Here is a 19,166-nt window from a genome sequence, read left to right on the forward strand (position 1 = left end):
CCATCTTGGTTGGGTTAATTTGCATATAGTTGCTCTGATTGGCTGGTGGGCATGGCTTAAGGTGCAGCAAAGGTACGGTCAATTTGCATGTTTGTCTTTTATTAGTGTAGATCATTGCTTTTGTGTGTATTTCTCCAACTAGACTGAGAATTGATGAGGATGAAGACTTCATCTTATTCATTTTTGTACAGCAGGGTGATAGCAAGTTCTCAATAAATATTTGTTGAATAAATTTTTGAATGAACTCTTGAGATATATTACTCCAATATAGAAATTAGAAATATAAAACAATTATAGAACATTTTTTTATGGAGGAATGGAGTCTAAGGATAATAAGTTAAAACCATTTTAATTCTGTCATGCAAGTAATTACTAAATTAGTAATTAAGTATTAATTAGTAATGAAATATTAAGGTCAGAAGAGTATATGGTAATAAATACGTCTGGTGAAGGTGGAAATGTAGTCCTGTGGAAAACTGGAAGGTAGCAATACCAAGATAAATCACAGATATTACGATTCATATTTTAAAATTCTGTGAGGCTGTGACTAGTTGCGTGCACACGTACCTTGCCCAGGGATAAAAGGTCTAGAAAACGGGGGGATGATGGTAAGTGGTGGTCCAGAAGAACGAACAGTTTTCAGGGTGGATAGCTGAGCTGGTGCTGGCGAAGGAGCTGGTGAGATAATGGGACTACTGAGTTGAGGGCTGTGCTGTAATTACATCAAGAAAATGGAACAGCACTTAGTCAGGCTTTTTTCAAGTTTCCTTTGGACAAAAATTTTTATTCTTTTTGATTATAAATATGATACTACAATAATATATACTTGTTATTACAAAAATTAAAACATTATGGAAATTTATAATTTCCAACTCCCGAAGATAAGCACTGGTAACAGATTGTTTCTATGCATATGTATCCACACAGCCATGTTTTACAAAAATGAAAATAGACTGTACACCCTATTTTTGAACCTTTCTTTTGTACCTAGATGATAATATTGTAGATACTTCTTGATGAGAGAATATTTACATCAACCTCATTCTTCTTTTCACATTAACTGTTTTAACATTTCATTTTAAAACAATTCACCCCTGAAGAACAGTTGCAAAAATAGTACAATTCTCAGATTTTTCAAAAGTTAATATTCTATTATACTGGATTTATCATTTTTTTCTGAGCTATTTGAGATCAATTGCTCACAACACCCCCTATCTTGAAATAACTTGTCTATTTCCTAAAAACACAAAAGTGCCACTAATTGTCACACTAATGTATTTCATAGAAAAAAAAAATTGAACTAGTCCAGAATCCAATCTAGAATGGAGTGAAGTGTTGCATTTAGTTGCCATGCATGTCTCTTTGATCTTCTTTAATCTGGAACAGAGCCCCAGTCTTATTTCTCTTTCATGGACTCTGACATTTCTGAAGGTCATTCTGAAGATCAGTTATTTTGTGAAATGTTCCTCAATTTTGGTTTGCCTGCTGTTTTCTTTTCTTTTCTTTTCTTTTTTTTTTAATATTTTTTATTGATTTCAGAGAGGAAGGGAGAGGGAGAGAGAGCTAGAAACATCAATGATGAGAGAGAACCATTGATCGGCTGCCTCCACTGGGGAACAAGCCTGCAACTGGAGCACACGCCCTTGACCGGAATCGAACCTGGGACCCTTCAGTCTGCAGGCTGAGGCTCTATCCACTGATGCCTGCTGTTTTCTTATCAAAATGTTCACAATAGCCTTAACCAGTTTGGCTCAGTGGATAGAGCATTGGCCTGCGGACTGAAAGGTCCCAGGTTTGATTGCAGTCAAGGGCATGTACCTTGGTTGCGGGCACATCCCCAGTAGAGGGTGTGCAGGAGGCAGCTGATCCATGTTTCTCTCTCATCGATGTTTCTAACTCTCTATCCCTCTCCCTTCCTCTCTGTAAAAAAATCAATAAAATAAAAAAAATGTTCACAATAACCCTGGCTAGATAGCTCGGTTGGTTAGAGCATCATCCCAATGTGCTAAGGTTGAAGTTTAGATCCCTGGTCAGGGCACACAAGAATCGACTTACGAATGCATAAATATGTGGAACAACAAATCAATGTTCTCTTTCTCCTTTCCTACCCCGCCTCTCAAGTCAATTAAAAAAAAAAAAAGTTCACGATATACAATTGGTGAGGGAATACCAGAAGTGATATTGTGTCCTTCTCAGTGCATCATATGAGAAGGAACATGCTGTCCATATGTCATAACAGTACTGGTGATGTTTTTATTTTAACAGCTTGGTGAAGGTGGTGACTGATAGGTTTCTCCACTGTCAAATTACTATTTTTTCCTTTCTAGTTATAAATGTATCTTGTGGGGAGATCATATCTCTGAACAGAGATTATTTTACTTCTCTTTCCCATCTGAAAGTCTTTTATTTCTTTTTCTTGTCTAATTGCTCTGGATAGGACTTACAGTATGATGCTGCTTGAGAGAAGACACTTTGTATGATATCTACCTTTTAAAATTTATTGAACCCGGCTGGCATGGCTCAGTGGTTGAGCACTGACCTATGAACCAGGAGGTCATGGTTCGATTCCCGGCCAGGGCACATGCAGAAGGCAGCCGATCAGTGAGTCTCTCTCAGCACTGATCTTTCTCTTTCTCTCTCTCTTCCTCTCTCTCTCTTCCTCTGAAATCAATAAAATATTTTAAAAAATCTATTGAGACTTACTATGTGGATTAACATATGGTCTATCCTAGAAAATGTCCATGTGCACCCAAGAGAATGTATATGGTGCTGCTATCCGGTAGTGTTCTCCATATGTCTGTTAGATCTAGTTGGTTTACTGTTCTTTATTTCCTTACTTATCTTCTGTCTGGTTATTCTAACCATTATTGAGAGTGGAGTATTAGAGTCTCCAAATATTATTGTAGAATTGTCTATTTCTCCTTTAAATGTGTACGTTTTTGCTTCATGCAGTTTGATTGTCTATTATTAGATGCATGCTTATATTTGTTATATCTTATTGCTGACTTGAAACTTTTATTAGTATATAATGTCCTTTGTATCTTGCAAACACTTTTGATCTACTATTATTTTTTTGCTACTATTTTTTTGCTACTATTTTTCTAAATGACTTAAAGTTCTTTTTTGTTCCTCATTTCCTGCACTACTGTCTTCTTTTGTGACTACTTGACTGTTTTGTAGTAAAATGTTTAAATTCCTTTCTCATTTCTTTTTGTATATATTCCATATATTTTTTTTCTTTATGATTACCTTGGGGATCACACTTAACATCCTCTTTTGGCCCTAGCTGGTTTCAGCTCCGTGGCTAGACTGTCAGTTTGTGGACTGAAGGGTCCCGGGTTCAATTCCGGTCAAGGGCACATGCCCAGGTTGTGGGCTCGAGCTCCAGCAGGGGGTGTGCAGGAGGCAGCCAATCAATGATTCTCTCTCATCATTGATGTTTCTCTCTCTCTCTTCCTCCCTCCCTCTCTGAAATCAACATAAATATATTAAAAGAAAACAAAAAAACATCCTCTTTTGGTTGATGGTGTTATAAAATTACATTTTTATACACTATATGCCCCCAAACAACCCAATAATACTTTTTTTTTTTTAACTCACCTGAGGACATGCTTAGAGGGAGGGAGAGAGGGAGAGAAACATTGATTGGTTGCCTTCTGTACACTAATTGTTTTAAGTGCATTAGTCTCTTAAATAATGTAGGAAACAAAATGAGGAGTTACAAACCAATGTTACAAAAATACTACCTTTTAGATAACTTAAAAAAATCGAGTCTCTTAAATCATGTACAAAGCAAAAAGTAGACTTACAAACCACTGATATTATACTATTAGCTTTTATAATTGCCCATGAATTTAACTGAGAGCTCTATTTCTTCAATATGCCTTTGTGTTGCTGCCTAATGTCCTTTCATTTCACTCTGCAGGACTCCTTTGCGAATTTCATGCAGGGTAGGGCTCTGCTTTTGTTTATCTGGAATTCTGAATTTTCCCCTTACTTTTGAAGGAAAGTTTTGCCACATGAAGGATCTTTTTTTTTAAAAATATATTTTTATTGATTTAGAGAGGAAGGAAGAGGGATAGAGAGAAACATCAATGGTGAAAGAGAATCATTGATTGGCCGCCTCCTGCATGCCCCCTACTGGGGATAGAGCCTGTAACCTGGGCTCAAACTGTGACCTCCTGGTTCATAGGTCGACGCTCAACTGCTGGGCCAGATGAAAGATCTTGATTGGCAGTTTTTCTTCTTTTTGCTAATCCTCATCAAGCATATTTGTTTCTATTGATTTTTTTAGAGAGAGTGGGAGGGAAGGAGAGAGGGAGAGTGAGGGAGGGAGAAAGAGAAATATCTATGTGAGAGAGACACATCAATTGCTTCCTGTATGTGCCCTAACTGGGGCTGGGGGTTGAACCTGCAATCCAGGTACATGCCCTTGAGTGGGAATTGAACCCAAGACCCTTTGGTGCACAGGCTGATATGCTAACCGAGAAACACTGGCAAGGGCCAGTTCCTTCATTTAGCATTTTGAATATACTGACCTGCTGCCGCTAACCTCTGAAGATTCTGATGAGAAATCTGCTGATTATCTTTTTGAGGCTCCCTTTATATGATGAGTCATTTCTCTCTTGCTGCTTTTAATATTCTCTGCTTGTCTTCGAAAAGATTTATTATGTGTCTCAGTATAAGTCTCTTTGAGTTCATTTTAGAGTCTGTGGAGTTGCTTGACAATTATATTCAAGGTTTTTTTAAAATCAAATTTTAGAAGTTTTAAGCCATTATTGCCACAAATATCCTCTCTGACCCTTTCTCTCTTCTCCTTCTGGATGCCCACAATATGTATGTTGGTCCACTTGATGTTGTCACACAGGTCCCTTAGGCTGTTTACTTTTCTTCATTTTTTTTTTCCTGTCTTTTCCTCTGACTTGGTATTTTCCACTATACTATTTTCAAGTACACTGATTCTTCCTTCTGCCTGCTCAAATCTGCCACTGAATTCTTCTAGTGAATTTTTTCATTTCAATTACGGTATTTTCAACTCCAGAATTTACTTTTGGTTTCTTTCTAGGTTTTCTGTTTTTATTGATATTTCCATTTTGTTCATACATTTTCTTTCTCCAAATCACCCTTTAGTTCTTCAAGCACCCTTCAGACAGCTGTTTTTAAGCCTCTGTCTAGGTCCTAGACCAGGGGTGGGCAAACTTTTTGACTCGAGGGCCACAATGGGTTCTTAAACTGGACCGGAGGGCCGGAACAAAAGCATGGATGGAGTGTTTGTGTGAACTAATATAAATTCAAAGTAAACATCATTACATAAAAGGGTACGGTCTTTTTTTTTTTTTAGTTTTATTCATTTCAAACGGGCCGTAGTTTGCCCACGGCTGTCCTAGACTCTAGGAGATCTGCCATCAGATCTTTTTCAGGGACAATTTCTGTTGATTTATTTTTTTTTCCTTTGAATGAGCCATAATTTCTTGGTTTTTTTGTATGTCTTATGGGGTTTTTTGTTTGTTTAAAAGTAGATATTTGACTCTGATAATGTGGTAAGAATGGAAATCAGATTCTCCCATTTTCTCAGGGTTTGCTGGGATTCCTTTTGTTATTGTTTTTGTTTATTGATTGTTGCCAGCTGTTTCAGTGCCAAGGTCAGCCTGATAGCTAACTTTACGGTCTTCCCAGGGTTTTATGGAGCCAATGTGGAATATCAAGACTATTTCCAGTTTTTCAATGTTACAATAGGGAAGAAAAAAATATCCGTGTACACATATTTTTGTATGCTTATTCCACAATTTTTACTGGACAAAATTTTAAGAAGTGAATTTGTGGACCAAAGGCTATGTACCTACACCACAATTTGGAAAAATGTCACTAAACTATACTCCAAAAAGAGTTGTAGTAATTTACAGTACCACCAAGAGTGTACAAGAGTGTGTAACTTCCTATCTCTGCTGACAGTGCAAATTAGTAATCTTTCTAAATTTTCCCTATTATATAAAAAATAACTTTACGTTTCATCTGTTTAATGGCCATTGGCTGTAGTTTGTGAGCTAGCCTATAAATGATCTTTGACTTTTTATTTTGCTATAATTTTGTTATGTGCACTGTAAATATTTTTTGTATAATCTTTAAAAAATATCTTTCAAAACCTTTTAATGTGGTAAACTTTCAAATATATAGAGGTGTAGATAGATGAGTATAACAAACTTCCATCTATCCATCATCCAACTTTGTGCTTTCTCCTGCTCTTTTCTCCCAAAAGTATTTAAAGCAAGTCTCAGATATCACAGCATTGCACTTGAAAATATTTTAGTATATAAATATTTCTAAGGGATAAAACTATTTAAAAAATAACACCATTAATCATACTAAAAATTAAAATATTTAAATACTCGCTTTTTGTCCAAAAACATCTTTTGACTGTATCAATATCCAAGAAAGATCCATATGTTGCATCTGATTATTATATCTCTTGAGTCTTTTTTAATCTATAGCAGACTCAGCCTTCATTTCAAAATGCCACTTATCTGTTAAAAAAAACGGGGCCAATTTGTCTAGTAAAATAAGGGCATGATATCATATAAGTTGTTTTTTTTTCTTCCTGGATTTTCTGTAAATTATTAGCTCAACTTAGAGGCTTGATTAGATTCAGGTTCAAATTTTTTTTTTTTTTTTTAATAAGAGCACATCATGGGATAATGTGTACTTCCTCTATACCATATCAGGAGGCAAATAAGTTTGGTTGACCCACTTTTAGTGATGCTATGATTGATCAGTTACTTCAAGTGTTGTCTGCCTCATCTATCCATTTTAAAGTTTCCCATAGTCTTTTCCTAAAGTTTCTGGCATTTGCTGATTATTTTTTCTTTTTAATATGTTTTTATTGATTTTAGAGAGAGATGAAGAGAGAGAAAGTGAGAGAAAGAAAGATCGATTGGCTGCCTCCTGCATGCGCCCTGACCAAGGCCCAAACCCACTACTTGGTCATGTGCCTTGACTGTGAACTGAATTGGTAACCCTGTGGTGCATGGGAAGATGCTCAACCAACTGAGCCACACTGGCCTGATGGTTTTGCCTTCATCCATTATTTTAATAGGATTCCATAATGGTGATTTTAAATTCTACCATTGCTTTTACATTTATTAATTGTATTTCTCCTATGATGAACAGCATTCCCTCATCAACTTTCTGGTTACACTAAAATGCAGTTTATATAAAAAAGTAGGATAATGGCATAATTCTTTTTCTTTATCAAATTTTAGATCTAATTTATCTTTTGATTAAAAAAATTTTTTTGAATATGCAAAAGTTGGGAAATAATATTTAAATGTTGAAAAAATGTTCTGGATATAAGAAGTATTCAAACTTCTTTACTAATCTGTTTGAGGTTTCAAATTCAGTATTAAGGTTTTTAGGTCAATCTTCTGTGACTAAAATATTGAAAGTATTAAAATTAAGCATCTTACCTGAACAATATTGTCTACATTGCTAAATTCCACACACTTCTGTCCTCTCTGGTGATCACAGTAATATTTGTTTTGTTTCCACTGCGGGGGTGAGTGGGCACGAGACTGTGGATTGTTTGGTACATTAAGCTGCATCATCACCATTCCTCCACTAGGTGGTGGAGGTGGCACAGCTGAAAATCAGAATTAGGATACTACATTAGCAAACAGCATCTTCAAAGACCAAGATAATGGCAATAATTTTACATTTCTGAACAAAATTTTACTATAATATATGTAACATAGATTTAAACCTTAATGTTTCTTGCAAAAAGTGTTGTTTAAAATGGCATTAAAGTGGACTCTGTAGACCTAAATATCTCACTTATCCTGAAACCAATAAGTCTATAGTTATTCAGAAAAGTCCAATTATCTATTCCAGAAACTAGTGAAGAGTAGCACAATTGAGATATGATATATAAAAGTGCTTAATTAAAAAAACTGTATTAATTGCCCGGCTGGGGTGTGGCTCAATGGTTGAGCATCGACCCAGGAACCAAGAGGTCACTGGTTCCATTCCTGGTCAGGGCACATGCCCGGGTTGTGGGCTCAATCCCCAGTGAGGGGCGTGCAGGAGGCAGCTGACCAATGATGTTTCTCTCTCATCAATGTTTCTATCTCTCTATTCCTCTTCCTTCCCCTCTCTCTAAAACTCAATAAAGCACTAAAAAATAAAATTTAAAACAGGTATTTTTATAAATACAAAGAAAACTGGGAAAAAATAACCTACAGAAACTTTGACATACAGTAGAAAGTTATTTTCTAGTAAGTCAATTTCATGCAGTATAAAAGTTTGGGACTGGAATTAATTAACAAAGCACAATTTTAGTACCCTGAAATGTCCTATGACTCCAGGAAAATTTAAGTTCTTTTATTATGTTTTCTCATCTGAAAAAGGAGGCTAGAAAGACCTCCTTGGCTGGCTTTAAAGAGCTGTGATGATTACATATATGTCATATATGTCAAAACACTTTGCTAATTGTACTGTAGAGATAAATGGACTATTAATTATAACTATTTCTTATCGGATTTATTTCTTTTGTGTACCAGTACTGCAGCATTGCTGGTATTAGGCACATAATCTGCCTGCCACTCACCACTTCAGTGTAAGGTAAGGGAGGATCCTGTGCCCTAGAAGGGCCATAGTTTGCACGGCAGTAACCATGGTAGTTTCAGTTCCCTGGAAATAGAACCAACCTGACCTGGCTAGGCAAACCACAGAAGGGCTGACTGCTTAAGGACATCTCAAAGTTCTCCTCAGCCATAGCAGCCTATGTAGATGCAGCCACTATTGGTCATTTATTTAATAATCATTTCTTGTTTCTCATAGACTACATGTTAATAAATCCTTACAATAAAATAAGGTGTTATGATCAAGTATTGTTTAAAATGCTGGGGAAGTCTTTGTAGAAGAGGTAATTTTTGAGTAAAAATTTAAGGATGAGCAGGATTTTGGCAAACAGAGGACGGTGGATAGACACTCTCTAGGAAGAGGGAAGAATAGGCACAAAAGTACCTTTGGCATAAAAAAGCATAGAGTATTCTGGAAACAAAGTTCTGCGTAAATTGAGCATGTAAGTATAAATAGGAGGCAAACTTGCTAGAGTTTATATAGAGAATTTATGCAAATTTTTTATTCAGAGGAATGACATGAAGAGACTTCTGTTTCAGGATAATAATTACAATAATTTTTGAACTGTCTGTATATGTGCTTGAGGAAGAGAAAAGCTGGGTGTAGGGGAAACATGAAATAAGTAAAAACACCTGATTACTGCAAATAAAACATGAAAAGAATTGACCAAAAGCAGCAGCAGTGGGGAAGGAAAGAAGGTAACAGATTTGCGGAAATCATGAACATGAAAAGGGAGAACAGAGAGTTAATTATGACTTTGAGCTTTGTTTTAGTTTATAGATAGGTAAGGAGAAATAGTAAATCTGAAGTCCCTTTGACACATCTGGGTTGGAATGTTCAGTAGATAAATGGCTATATGGTCGTGTCTCAGCAGAAATACGATTAGGAAAGTGTTGGCAAAAAGCAGTAGTTGAAGCCTAGGAGGTGTTGGATTACTTAGGAAGACCTTGAAGAGGAGCCAGAGTGCGCCTAGGAGAGGATCCTAGAGAACATCAATATCTGAGAGGCAAGGAAGGAAGAGCCCGAGGAGAACAGGACAGCAGTGTGCTAATGGCAGCAGTAGGAAGGAAGCAGTAGACTGAGCCTGCCAACTCTGACTTCACATGGTGCCTTAAATATCCTAGGTATACCTCAGCACAAAGCAAGCTGAAACCTTTTTCAAGAAGTGCCTAAGAAACTTAATTTAATTTTTCCTCAAGTGAAAAACCATCATCCTTTTGTTCAATTATCTGTTCATACCTGCACACTGGTGGCTTTGAAGCTGCTGGGAATTGCAGGGTGAAGTAGTTCGAGGAAACTGTACTTGTTCTGATCCTGGATGTTGTAAGTAACCTACTGATGAGCTAAGGGGGAAAAAATAAAACAAACACAGAAGCACAGCACAATGAGACGGAGATGACTGTAAAGGTGCTTGGAACAAACAGTCCTACAAATTTATTAAATGAAATTATTCTTCAAATTGATTAGCAGTAAAAGTCAAATGCAACTCTTTTCTCTGTGAGTTATAATTATCTTTTTTGGGGGGGTGGGGGCATGGGCCGGGGGGTGGGGGAGGCGGGGGGAAGGTCAATGGGGAAAAAAAAGGAGACATATGTACTACTATTTGTAATACTTTAAACAATAAAATAACTTAAAAAATTATCTTTTGGATAATTATCTTTTAGATAATTATCATGTTTATTGCAATAATACCAATTTTTGAAACCTGGAAAAAAACAACTAATTCCACTACTCTTATTCCTTTACAAATTATTCTAAATATGCCTTTTGTATTGTTCTAATAATTACTTAAAAATAACTAACTTCATAAAATAAAAAGGTAATTTATTTGGATTTCAATAAGCTGTATTTTAGAAAATAGAATATGTAGTTTGACAATGACCAGACTCAGAAAAAATATTATATTGTTTAAAAATGTACTATCTGAGAATAAAGGAAACAATAGAACATGATTCTGACATACTCTAACCTAAATACTAACAAAAACAAAAAAGGTGGTTAGCATAAAACCATTAAGTTATTGCCATATTTGTCAACAATAAGTCTTTTAGAGTCTAATATGCAATTTGTCATTGTAAGTCTTCAGTTTTCTTTTTTTAGTAAATTATTTCAGGAAGATAGCTTCAAATCATAGAGAGATACTATTAATTCTTTCTGAGAATTCTCAAGGAGTCAGAAACCTTAATCCTATCTAATAAAGAGGTAATATGCAAATTGCCCATCACTCCAACACACAAGATGGCCACCCCCATGTGGTCAAAGATGGCCGCCCCCATATGGACACAAGATGGCCTGCAAGGGAGGGCAGTTAGGGGCAACCAGGCTGGCAGGGGAGGGAAGTTAGGGGTGACCAGGCTAGCAGGGGAGGGCAGTTGGGGGCAACCAGGCCTGCTGGGAAGGACAGTTAGGGGTGACCAGGCCAGCAGGGGAGCAGTTAAGCGTCGATCAGGCTGGCAGGGGAGCGGTTAGGGGGTGATCAGACTGGCAGGCAGAAGCGGTTAGGAGCGAGTGGTCCCGGATTGTGAGAGGGATGTCCCATATTGGAGAGGGTGCAGGCTGGGTAGAGAGACGCCCCCAACCCCCGTGCACGAATTTCATGCACCAGGCCTCTAGTTGTAATATAAACCCTATTATTTACCACTCTTTTTTCATCATTTAAATAAACTTTCTTTACATAGTATTATTTCTGAACCTAGCTTTAACAGCTTTTTAACTTACATTTCATGTAATGCATTAAAATTACTACATTAGATCCAACTACTGAATTATAGATAATACAGGGAGACATATTAAAAAACAGCATGATGACAAAATTAGGAAAATCCAGACTTTGGGACACTCTACAAATGTGTAAAAACACAAGCAATATGTATGGGGCAGTTGGAAATATCTATTAACTTGGTATTTGATATAATTAAGAAATTGTTAAAATTTTAAAGATGTGAAAAATATTATAATTATGTGGGTTTTAAAAAACCTTTCAGTAGCCCAGGCCAGGTAGCTCAGTTGGTTAGAGCATCATCCCAATACACCAAGGTTGGGGCTTCGATCTGGGTCAGGGTACATACAAGAATCAACCAATGAATGCATGAATAAATGGAAAAACAAAGTGATGCTTCTCTCTCTTTGCTCCCCGTACCTAAAACAATAAATAAATATTTTAAAAAACCACACGTTTTAGGGATACTTATACTGAAATACTCATGAATGAAATTATATGAAATCTGGATTTTTTTTCAAAAGAATATAGGCGGAAGATGAAATAGAAGTTTATATGAAAAGAGATTAATCATTAGTAAATAACTGTAGAAGCTAAGTGATGAGTACATAGAAGATGAGTACACTCTCATCCTATATAGTAAGAGAAATATGCAAATTAGGCCAGGACATCATGACCAGCTCAGAGCATGCCCCCAGCCCCAGCGGACACACACCACACACCAGGGCTGGGGGCGGGCTCCAAGTGGCCACGGCACGGCTCGGAGCCCGCCCCCAACCCCGCCCAGCTCCGAGGCCATTCCTGCTGGGGGTTTGCGGGCAGGCATGCTGTGCCGCCTGCCCTGGGAGCAAGGCCCCCAGTGGACCTGCCCAGGGGGGCATGCTCTGAGCTACGCTGCAGCCAGGACCAAGGTCCCCAGCAGACCCGCCCAGGCGGGTGTGCTCTGAGCCGCCGAGGGCCTATGCTGTCAGTAGGACATCCCCTGAGGGCTCCCAGACTGTAAGAGGGAGCAGGCTGGGCTGAGGGACACCCAACCAGTGCACGAATTTTGTGCACTGGGCCTCTAGTTATAAATATTTAAAAATGTCCACAATAAAATGTTATGAAATGATTCTCTGATTCAGGTGACAATTCTTCAATTAATAAGAATTACAGTTCTATTGTTTTTTAGTGGCACTAAGTCAGTGTGGTTCAATAAAAGGTAAAAAGAAAGAAGTGTAAAGGGAAGATTTCATAAAAAGTAAGTTTGGACCATATGACAAAATGTAAAAATAGTACTTTCTGAAATTAATGTTAATTATGATTGGACTGTGTTTATGTGAGAATTAGTGACCTGTGGAAATAATACAGCAGTTTGACAATTTGTAAATGTGGCATTACTGGGGAGAATAGAAAATTTCGCCAAAAGCTCAAAGAATTTTTTGGTTTTTGGTTCTGTTCTACCTGGGGTAAATGTACCCTTGAGCCATGCAGTGCTTCCCACCCTGATCTTTTTCACTAAACACATTCTAATGGCCTAATCAAGTTATGAGACACATGGGTGATAGGAGGCCACTAAGAATAGGAACCAGAATCCTCAGGTCACTGAAATAAGTGATACAGTGGGGCCTTGACTGTATCAGACACGTGATGCTGGGCTGATGTTGTGGCGTTCACTGTGACGTTCGCTGGGCCAACTAGCGGCTGGGTATCTGAAGCTGGCTCGTAACCCCAATTTTAGCTTGCAACTCAAAGCAAAAAATCGGCCGAGAGACGGCTCGTATCTCGAAAAACTCGTTAGTCGGGACACTCGTAAGTCAAGGCCCCACTGTATATCCCATATCACTAAATTAGAAATTGTTATTCCAGTTTACCAGTCTAGTGGGTTTTGGTTTTGATCATCCCTTAGATTAAGTAAATGAATTACAAAACCGAGTTGCAAGACAACTAATCTTCCCCAACAGAGAAAAAGACACTTTAAGGCACACATTCTTGACAATAAGCAGACCTCTTAAATCTCTTAAACACCTATTTTCAATGATCTAATTTGCCTTATACAAAGGCAGAAATATAACACATTAGAGGAAAAAAAAGCAGCATAAGGGTCAGCTTTTAAATACCACTCTCACTTTAAGGCCCTGGCTGGTGTTGCTCAGTTGTTACAATGTCACCCTGCACACCAAAGGGTCTCGGGTTCGATACCTGGTCAAGGGCACGTAACTGGGTTGCAGGTTCACCCCAGGGGCATGTGTGGCAGGGAACCAATTGATGTGTCTCTCCCACTCTCTCACCTTCCCTCCCCCTTCCCTCCTTTCTACTTTCTTAAAAAAAAAAAAATCAATGGGAAAAATATCATTGGGTGAGGATTAACAAAACCAACAAATGGAAAACCACAAATATATAATATTCACAAAAGGGAGCGACTTCAAAAATTTCTCCTTTGTAAGACAAGATAGAAATAGAAAGAAGGGGACTTCTTAAAGTAAAACACCAGACCTAGCTGGTGTGCTCAGTGGTTGAGTATCAGCCTATAAACCAGGAGGTCACAGTTCCATTCGAGGTCAGGGCACATAACCAGGGTCGTGCGCTCAGTGGTAGATCACTGATTCTCTCTTATCACTGATGTTTCTATCTCTCTCTCCCTCTCCCTTCCTCTCTGAAATCAATAAAAATATATTAAAAAAAATACCAGGCCTAATCCTTAAAGTTCATATTCTACCCTTGAATAGAAAAATAAAATATCAGTCTCATGACCTATTTGGTCTGAAACTTCCTGAAAAGTACTGACTTAGCCCGGCCCGTATGGCTCAGTGGTTGAATGTTGACCCATGAACCAGGAGTCGCTGGTTCAATTCCCGGTCAGGGCACATGCCTGGGTTGCTGGCTCAATCCCTGGTGGGGGTGTGTGCAGGGGACAGCTGATCAATGATTCTCTCACCACTGATGTTTCTATTTCTATCTCCCTTCTTCTCTGAAATTAAAAAAAATGTATTTTTAAAAAAAGTACTGACTTAAAACATATGAATGTGTAAATTAAAAATACCCCTACAGCAAGCATGTCAAACTCGTGGCTGACGGGCCGCATGTTTGACATACCTGCGATCAATGGAGACTGACAAATGACATAAATATCCAACAAATTTCTTCTTTTGGGTTTTCTACAATGTTCACCTATAATCTTCTATGATAATTCACAGGTAGAATTCCCCTTTGCTCCAGTCATTTATTTCCTCATTTTTACTGTATTTTGGAATTAAAGACATGATGGAAAAAATGATAAACACATTATATATTTTTAAAATCAGAAACCTAATCAGAAGCCTACTGCAGTTTACCAAAGTGCAAAAAATTAAAAAAAATATATAACCCTTTATGAATGCCTAAAAATGGCCTTTTATGGGGCAGTATCGATGCCACTTTGATTAGATCATTGTAATTATCTGACATGCCATAGTATGAGTGAAAATTAATGCTTGGTATTAAGATATATTTATTAGTAACTTGCAAATTTAAGTTATGTTGCGTTCCTATCTATTTTAATGACTTTTGATATTAAATACTTGACCTAGTGGTAAGGACCAAGGATTTGGGTGTCAGAAGGCAGTACAGGTTTGAGTTCAAACTTCATTTATTTTGTATGACTTTGAACATTTATTTGACTGTCAGTTCTCTCATGAATATCACCTGTCTTGCCAAACTATGATAAAAAGACTTGGCAAGTAATTAAAAATACAAATAAAAAAATATACAACTTCATTAATAATCAAAGAACCAAATTTAAATGAGATATGTCACCATTTATAAAAACAATAAAAATGAGTCAGTAGCCCTAGCTGGTTTGGCTCAGTGGATAGAGCCTGCGGACTGAAGGGTTCTGGGTTCAATTCCGGTCAAGGTCACATGACCAGATTGTGGGCTCGACTCCCCAGTGGGGGGCGTGCAGGAGGCAGCTGATCAATGATTCTCTCTCATCATTGATGTTTCTGTCTCTCTCTCCCTTCCTCTCTCCAAAATCAATTAAAAAAATAAAAAGCCATAAAAAAAAAAAAAAAAAGGAAAACGAGTCAGTAGCCACTGGGATTGTAAATCAAAGGAAGATTTTATCAAAAGGTACCAAGGACCTTAAAAAGCAGTTATATCTTGGAAGCAACCCAAGTGCCCATCAATAGATAAGTGAATAAAAAAGCTGTGGTACATATATACAATGGAATATTACTTGCTCATAAAATAGAATGAAATCTTACTATTTACAATAGCATGGATGCACCTAGAGGATAGTACTATGCTCAGTGAATAAGTCACCCAACTCAGAGAAAGACAAATACCAGATTTCACTTATATGTGAAATCTAAAGAACAAAATAAATGAACAAAATGGAAACAGACTCAGACACACAGAGAGAACTGCTCATTGTCAGAGGGGAGGGGGGTTTAGGATGGGTGAAAGAGGGAAGGGATTAAGAAGCACAATTGGTAGCTACAAAATAGTCATGGAGGTGTAAGTAAAGCATAAGGAATATAGTCAATAATATTGTGATGACTATGTATGTTATCAGCTGGGGTACTGGAAATATCAAGAGAAACACTATGTAAAGTATATGACTGTTTAACCACTAAGCTGTACACCTGAAACCAATACAAAATAACACTGAGCACTAGCTGGTTTGGCTCAGTGTTTAGAGCGCTGGCCTGTGGACTGCAGAGTCCTAGGTTCGATTCTGGTCAAGGGCACATGCCTGGGGCATGCAGGAGGCAGCCAATCATGATTCTCTCTCATCATCGATGTTTTTATCTCCTTCTCTCCCCCTTCCTCTCTGAAATCAATACGAATATATTAAAACAAACAAACAAACAAAAACAACAAAATAACATTAAAAGAAAATAATTAGAAAAAATTTTTTTATTGACTTCAGAGAGAAGGAAGAGGGAGAATGAGATAGAAACATCAATGAGGAGAATCACTGATCAGCTGCCTCCTGCACGCTTCCTATTGGGGATTGAGCCTGCAACCCAGGCATGTGCTGTGACTGGGAACCGAACCGTGATCTCCTGGTTCATGGGTTGGCACTCAACCACTGAACCACACCACTGGGCAGAAAAACCAACCAACCAACCAACAAACAAACAAACAAACAAACAAACCCCAACAACACCATATCTTTAACTTGTTAATTACCCTCTAAAGACTCTATGCCATGGAAGAAATTCAAGTTGCACTGAAGATGAATCAATAAAGTGAAAAAAAAAAGGATATGTCATACATGTCTATAACAGGCTAAATAAATTCTTGCATATTCATAAAATTGAGCAGTGTAATAATTAAAAGCTATATTTACAAAGAAAATTTTAATGACACGGGAAAACACTGTATCAAATGAATAAAATATATCCAATAGAATCTCAACTATATTAAAATTATATATGAAAAGAAAAAAGACTAAGAGAAAAATCTGAATATGAAAATTTAGGGTTATGGAACTATGACTGATTCTTTTTTTTTATTCTTGATAATTTATACTTTTTAAATTTTTTTTTTCAAAAAGGCATGCATATATTTTGTAATTATAAAAAAATAAACACTAAAAATATTCTATGACAACTGCCTGAAAAGTTACTTTTAAATGTTGTATCAGCGATTTAATTTTAACTAATAATCTGAATCTCCTTCAGAAATCTTTAACAGATGCCAGGGAGTGTGGTGAGGAGAGCTATACTGATTTTCTGCAATATAAACCTTCATTTAATTTGAGGGTCAGATGCTCAGCCAGGGAAGAATGTCTTGGGAAGAATATACTAGCTTTCTGCCTTATAAGCTTTTTGCAAATCAAGGTGATTTCTACATTGTAAATTTTTGTGATAAGGATATCTATTTAGGACAATATAAATAAATTTTCAACTATTTAGAATTTGATCAAACTATATATTCAATTAATGAAATTAATGTCAAATGAAACTTTTATTGGAAAATTTTTGGATTTTTCCCTTAAACGCAAATGGCCCATTTTTCTGGGCTTTCCAGTTAAATGCTCAAATTTATAGAAATATTTACTTATAGTTCACCTATTCCCAAATGTGAAATATTTTAAAAAACTGAATAGACTTAAAACCAGAAAAATATTTAACAAAACAAAAAGGAGTTGGGACATGTGGGACAAGATTGTTGCTTTTACTGAGAACTCCAATCGATCTCTGTTTCCTGACAGCCAAGATAAAATGGTGGACCCAGAGGATTCTACAACTTTGCCAGAATGATAAAGGAAGAAAGCATTTAAGCCTTTGGCAGGTGCTAGACTACAGACATATCCTAACTGTATTCTATAATTATGCTGAATTTAAAGCAAATAGTTAATCATAGAGGAATCTAGTCCTTTGAAACAAGATATAAGACACAGTTCATATTTTACTAGGGACCTGAGGGGCTGGGTGGAAATCTTGCCTAAGAGAGGATAATCTCCTATTAGATAATAGGTAGAATGAAGAAGTACCTGTAGTAAGAGTTCACATTTTCCCTAAAAATGATCTTTGTATTTGTTAAGTACTTGTGTGAGACCCAAGGGTCTATACTACACATTTCACATAAAAGATGCCTTTGGCTTGAGAACTGTAAAGGCAGCTATTATTTTTTATTACTTGTTAATCCTTACCTCAGGATATTTTTTCCATTGATTTTTTTAGAGAATGAAAAGGAGGGAGGGAAGGAAATGAGGGAGAGGGAGAAGGAGAGGGAGATAGAGAATTTGAGAGACACACATCAACTAGTTGCCTCCCACAGGCATCATGACCAGGGTCAGGGGTCGAACCTGCAACCTAGGTAAATGCCCTTGACCAGGAATAGAACCTGGGACCCTTTGGTGTGAGGGACAATGCCCTAACCACTAACCACACTAGCAAGGGAAGGGCAGCTACTATACACATTCAACCACAATGTTATCCCTGGTGCTCCTGGGAGAATGCTGGATTTTGAGAGGGGCCATATTCTGACTGACACAGTAGAATGAACCAGTTAACATCAAAAGCAGTTGTCAGTGGGTCTTTTGGATATATAACTTCAGTAGTGCACTGAAGTGGTGGAAAACATCTCTCCAGTATAGTTGATCCGAAGCTGCTCTTTTGGAAATAATTTAGCTACTTATTAAGTCGCTTCCTGAGTGAGGCCATAAAAATGCCTTGGCAATGAGGACACTCCTTATACGACTAAGAACAGACATCCAATTCCCCAAACAGCTTCGCCAAATCTTTTATGTATAATTTCAAAAGACAGGACGCCATAATACTATAATTTCATTTTTTTGAATTAAAATTTCACCTATTACAGAATGACTTCTGGCATAACAGTAGGAGTTCTGTTAACCTGTACCCCACTGACACTGGTGAAAACTATAAAAAATGCAACTACTTAAAGCCTCCGAAAATGGACCACAGGATGAACACCTTTAAATAAGAACACCTTTAAAAACATGATTAGAAATGTGGGTCTTATATTTGAACCAAGATGCTTCCTCTGGTCCCTGCCCAGCTTCATTAACGTATAGAGTCTACTCCAGACAACTTGTAGCCAGGAACACAGAGCTCCCTCTCCCACAGCACACAAAGGGCTTTCTTTCTAGGAGAAGTAATATGTCAGCTTTGTTTCCTGCCTCCAGGTACCTGTTGTTGAAGTTGATGGATGGGAACTCTTTTTCCCCCCAACTCCTACTTAGGAAACAAGGTCTATTGACATACTGAGATATGACATACTGCGAATACTGGGGCCCTGACCTGATCACTTTTTTGTTGTTGTTAATCCTCACCTGAGGATATTTTTTCCATTGATTTTTAGAGAGAGTGAAAGGGAGGAA

The 19,166-nt window shown here is 37.3% G+C and overlaps 1 protein-coding gene across 11 annotated transcripts in view; it reads right to left on the reverse strand.

Annotated features, from left to right (window-relative positions):
* Positions 1-19,166, reverse strand: part of R3HDM1 (R3H domain containing 1) — a 184,916-nt gene that overhangs the window by 7,393 nt on the left and 158,357 nt on the right. For all 11 annotated transcript variants that reach the window (XM_014537650.1, XM_014537645.1, XM_014537646.1 and 8 more), the window contains 3 exons: positions 9,871-9,974; positions 7,461-7,633; positions 568-712 (listed from right to left, as the gene is read on the reverse strand). In XM_014537650.1, the coding sequence (XP_014393136.1) occupies positions 568-712; positions 7,461-7,633; positions 9,871-9,974 (422 nt within the window). The remainder of the gene's footprint in view (positions 1-567; positions 713-7,460; positions 7,634-9,870; positions 9,975-19,166) is intronic.

The sequence above is a fragment of the Myotis brandtii genome, unplaced genomic scaffold (genome assembly GCF_000412655.1).
Source record: "Myotis brandtii unplaced genomic scaffold, ASM41265v1 scaffold1804, whole genome shotgun sequence".
NCBI lineage: Eukaryota > Metazoa > Chordata > Mammalia > Chiroptera > Vespertilionidae > Myotis > Myotis brandtii.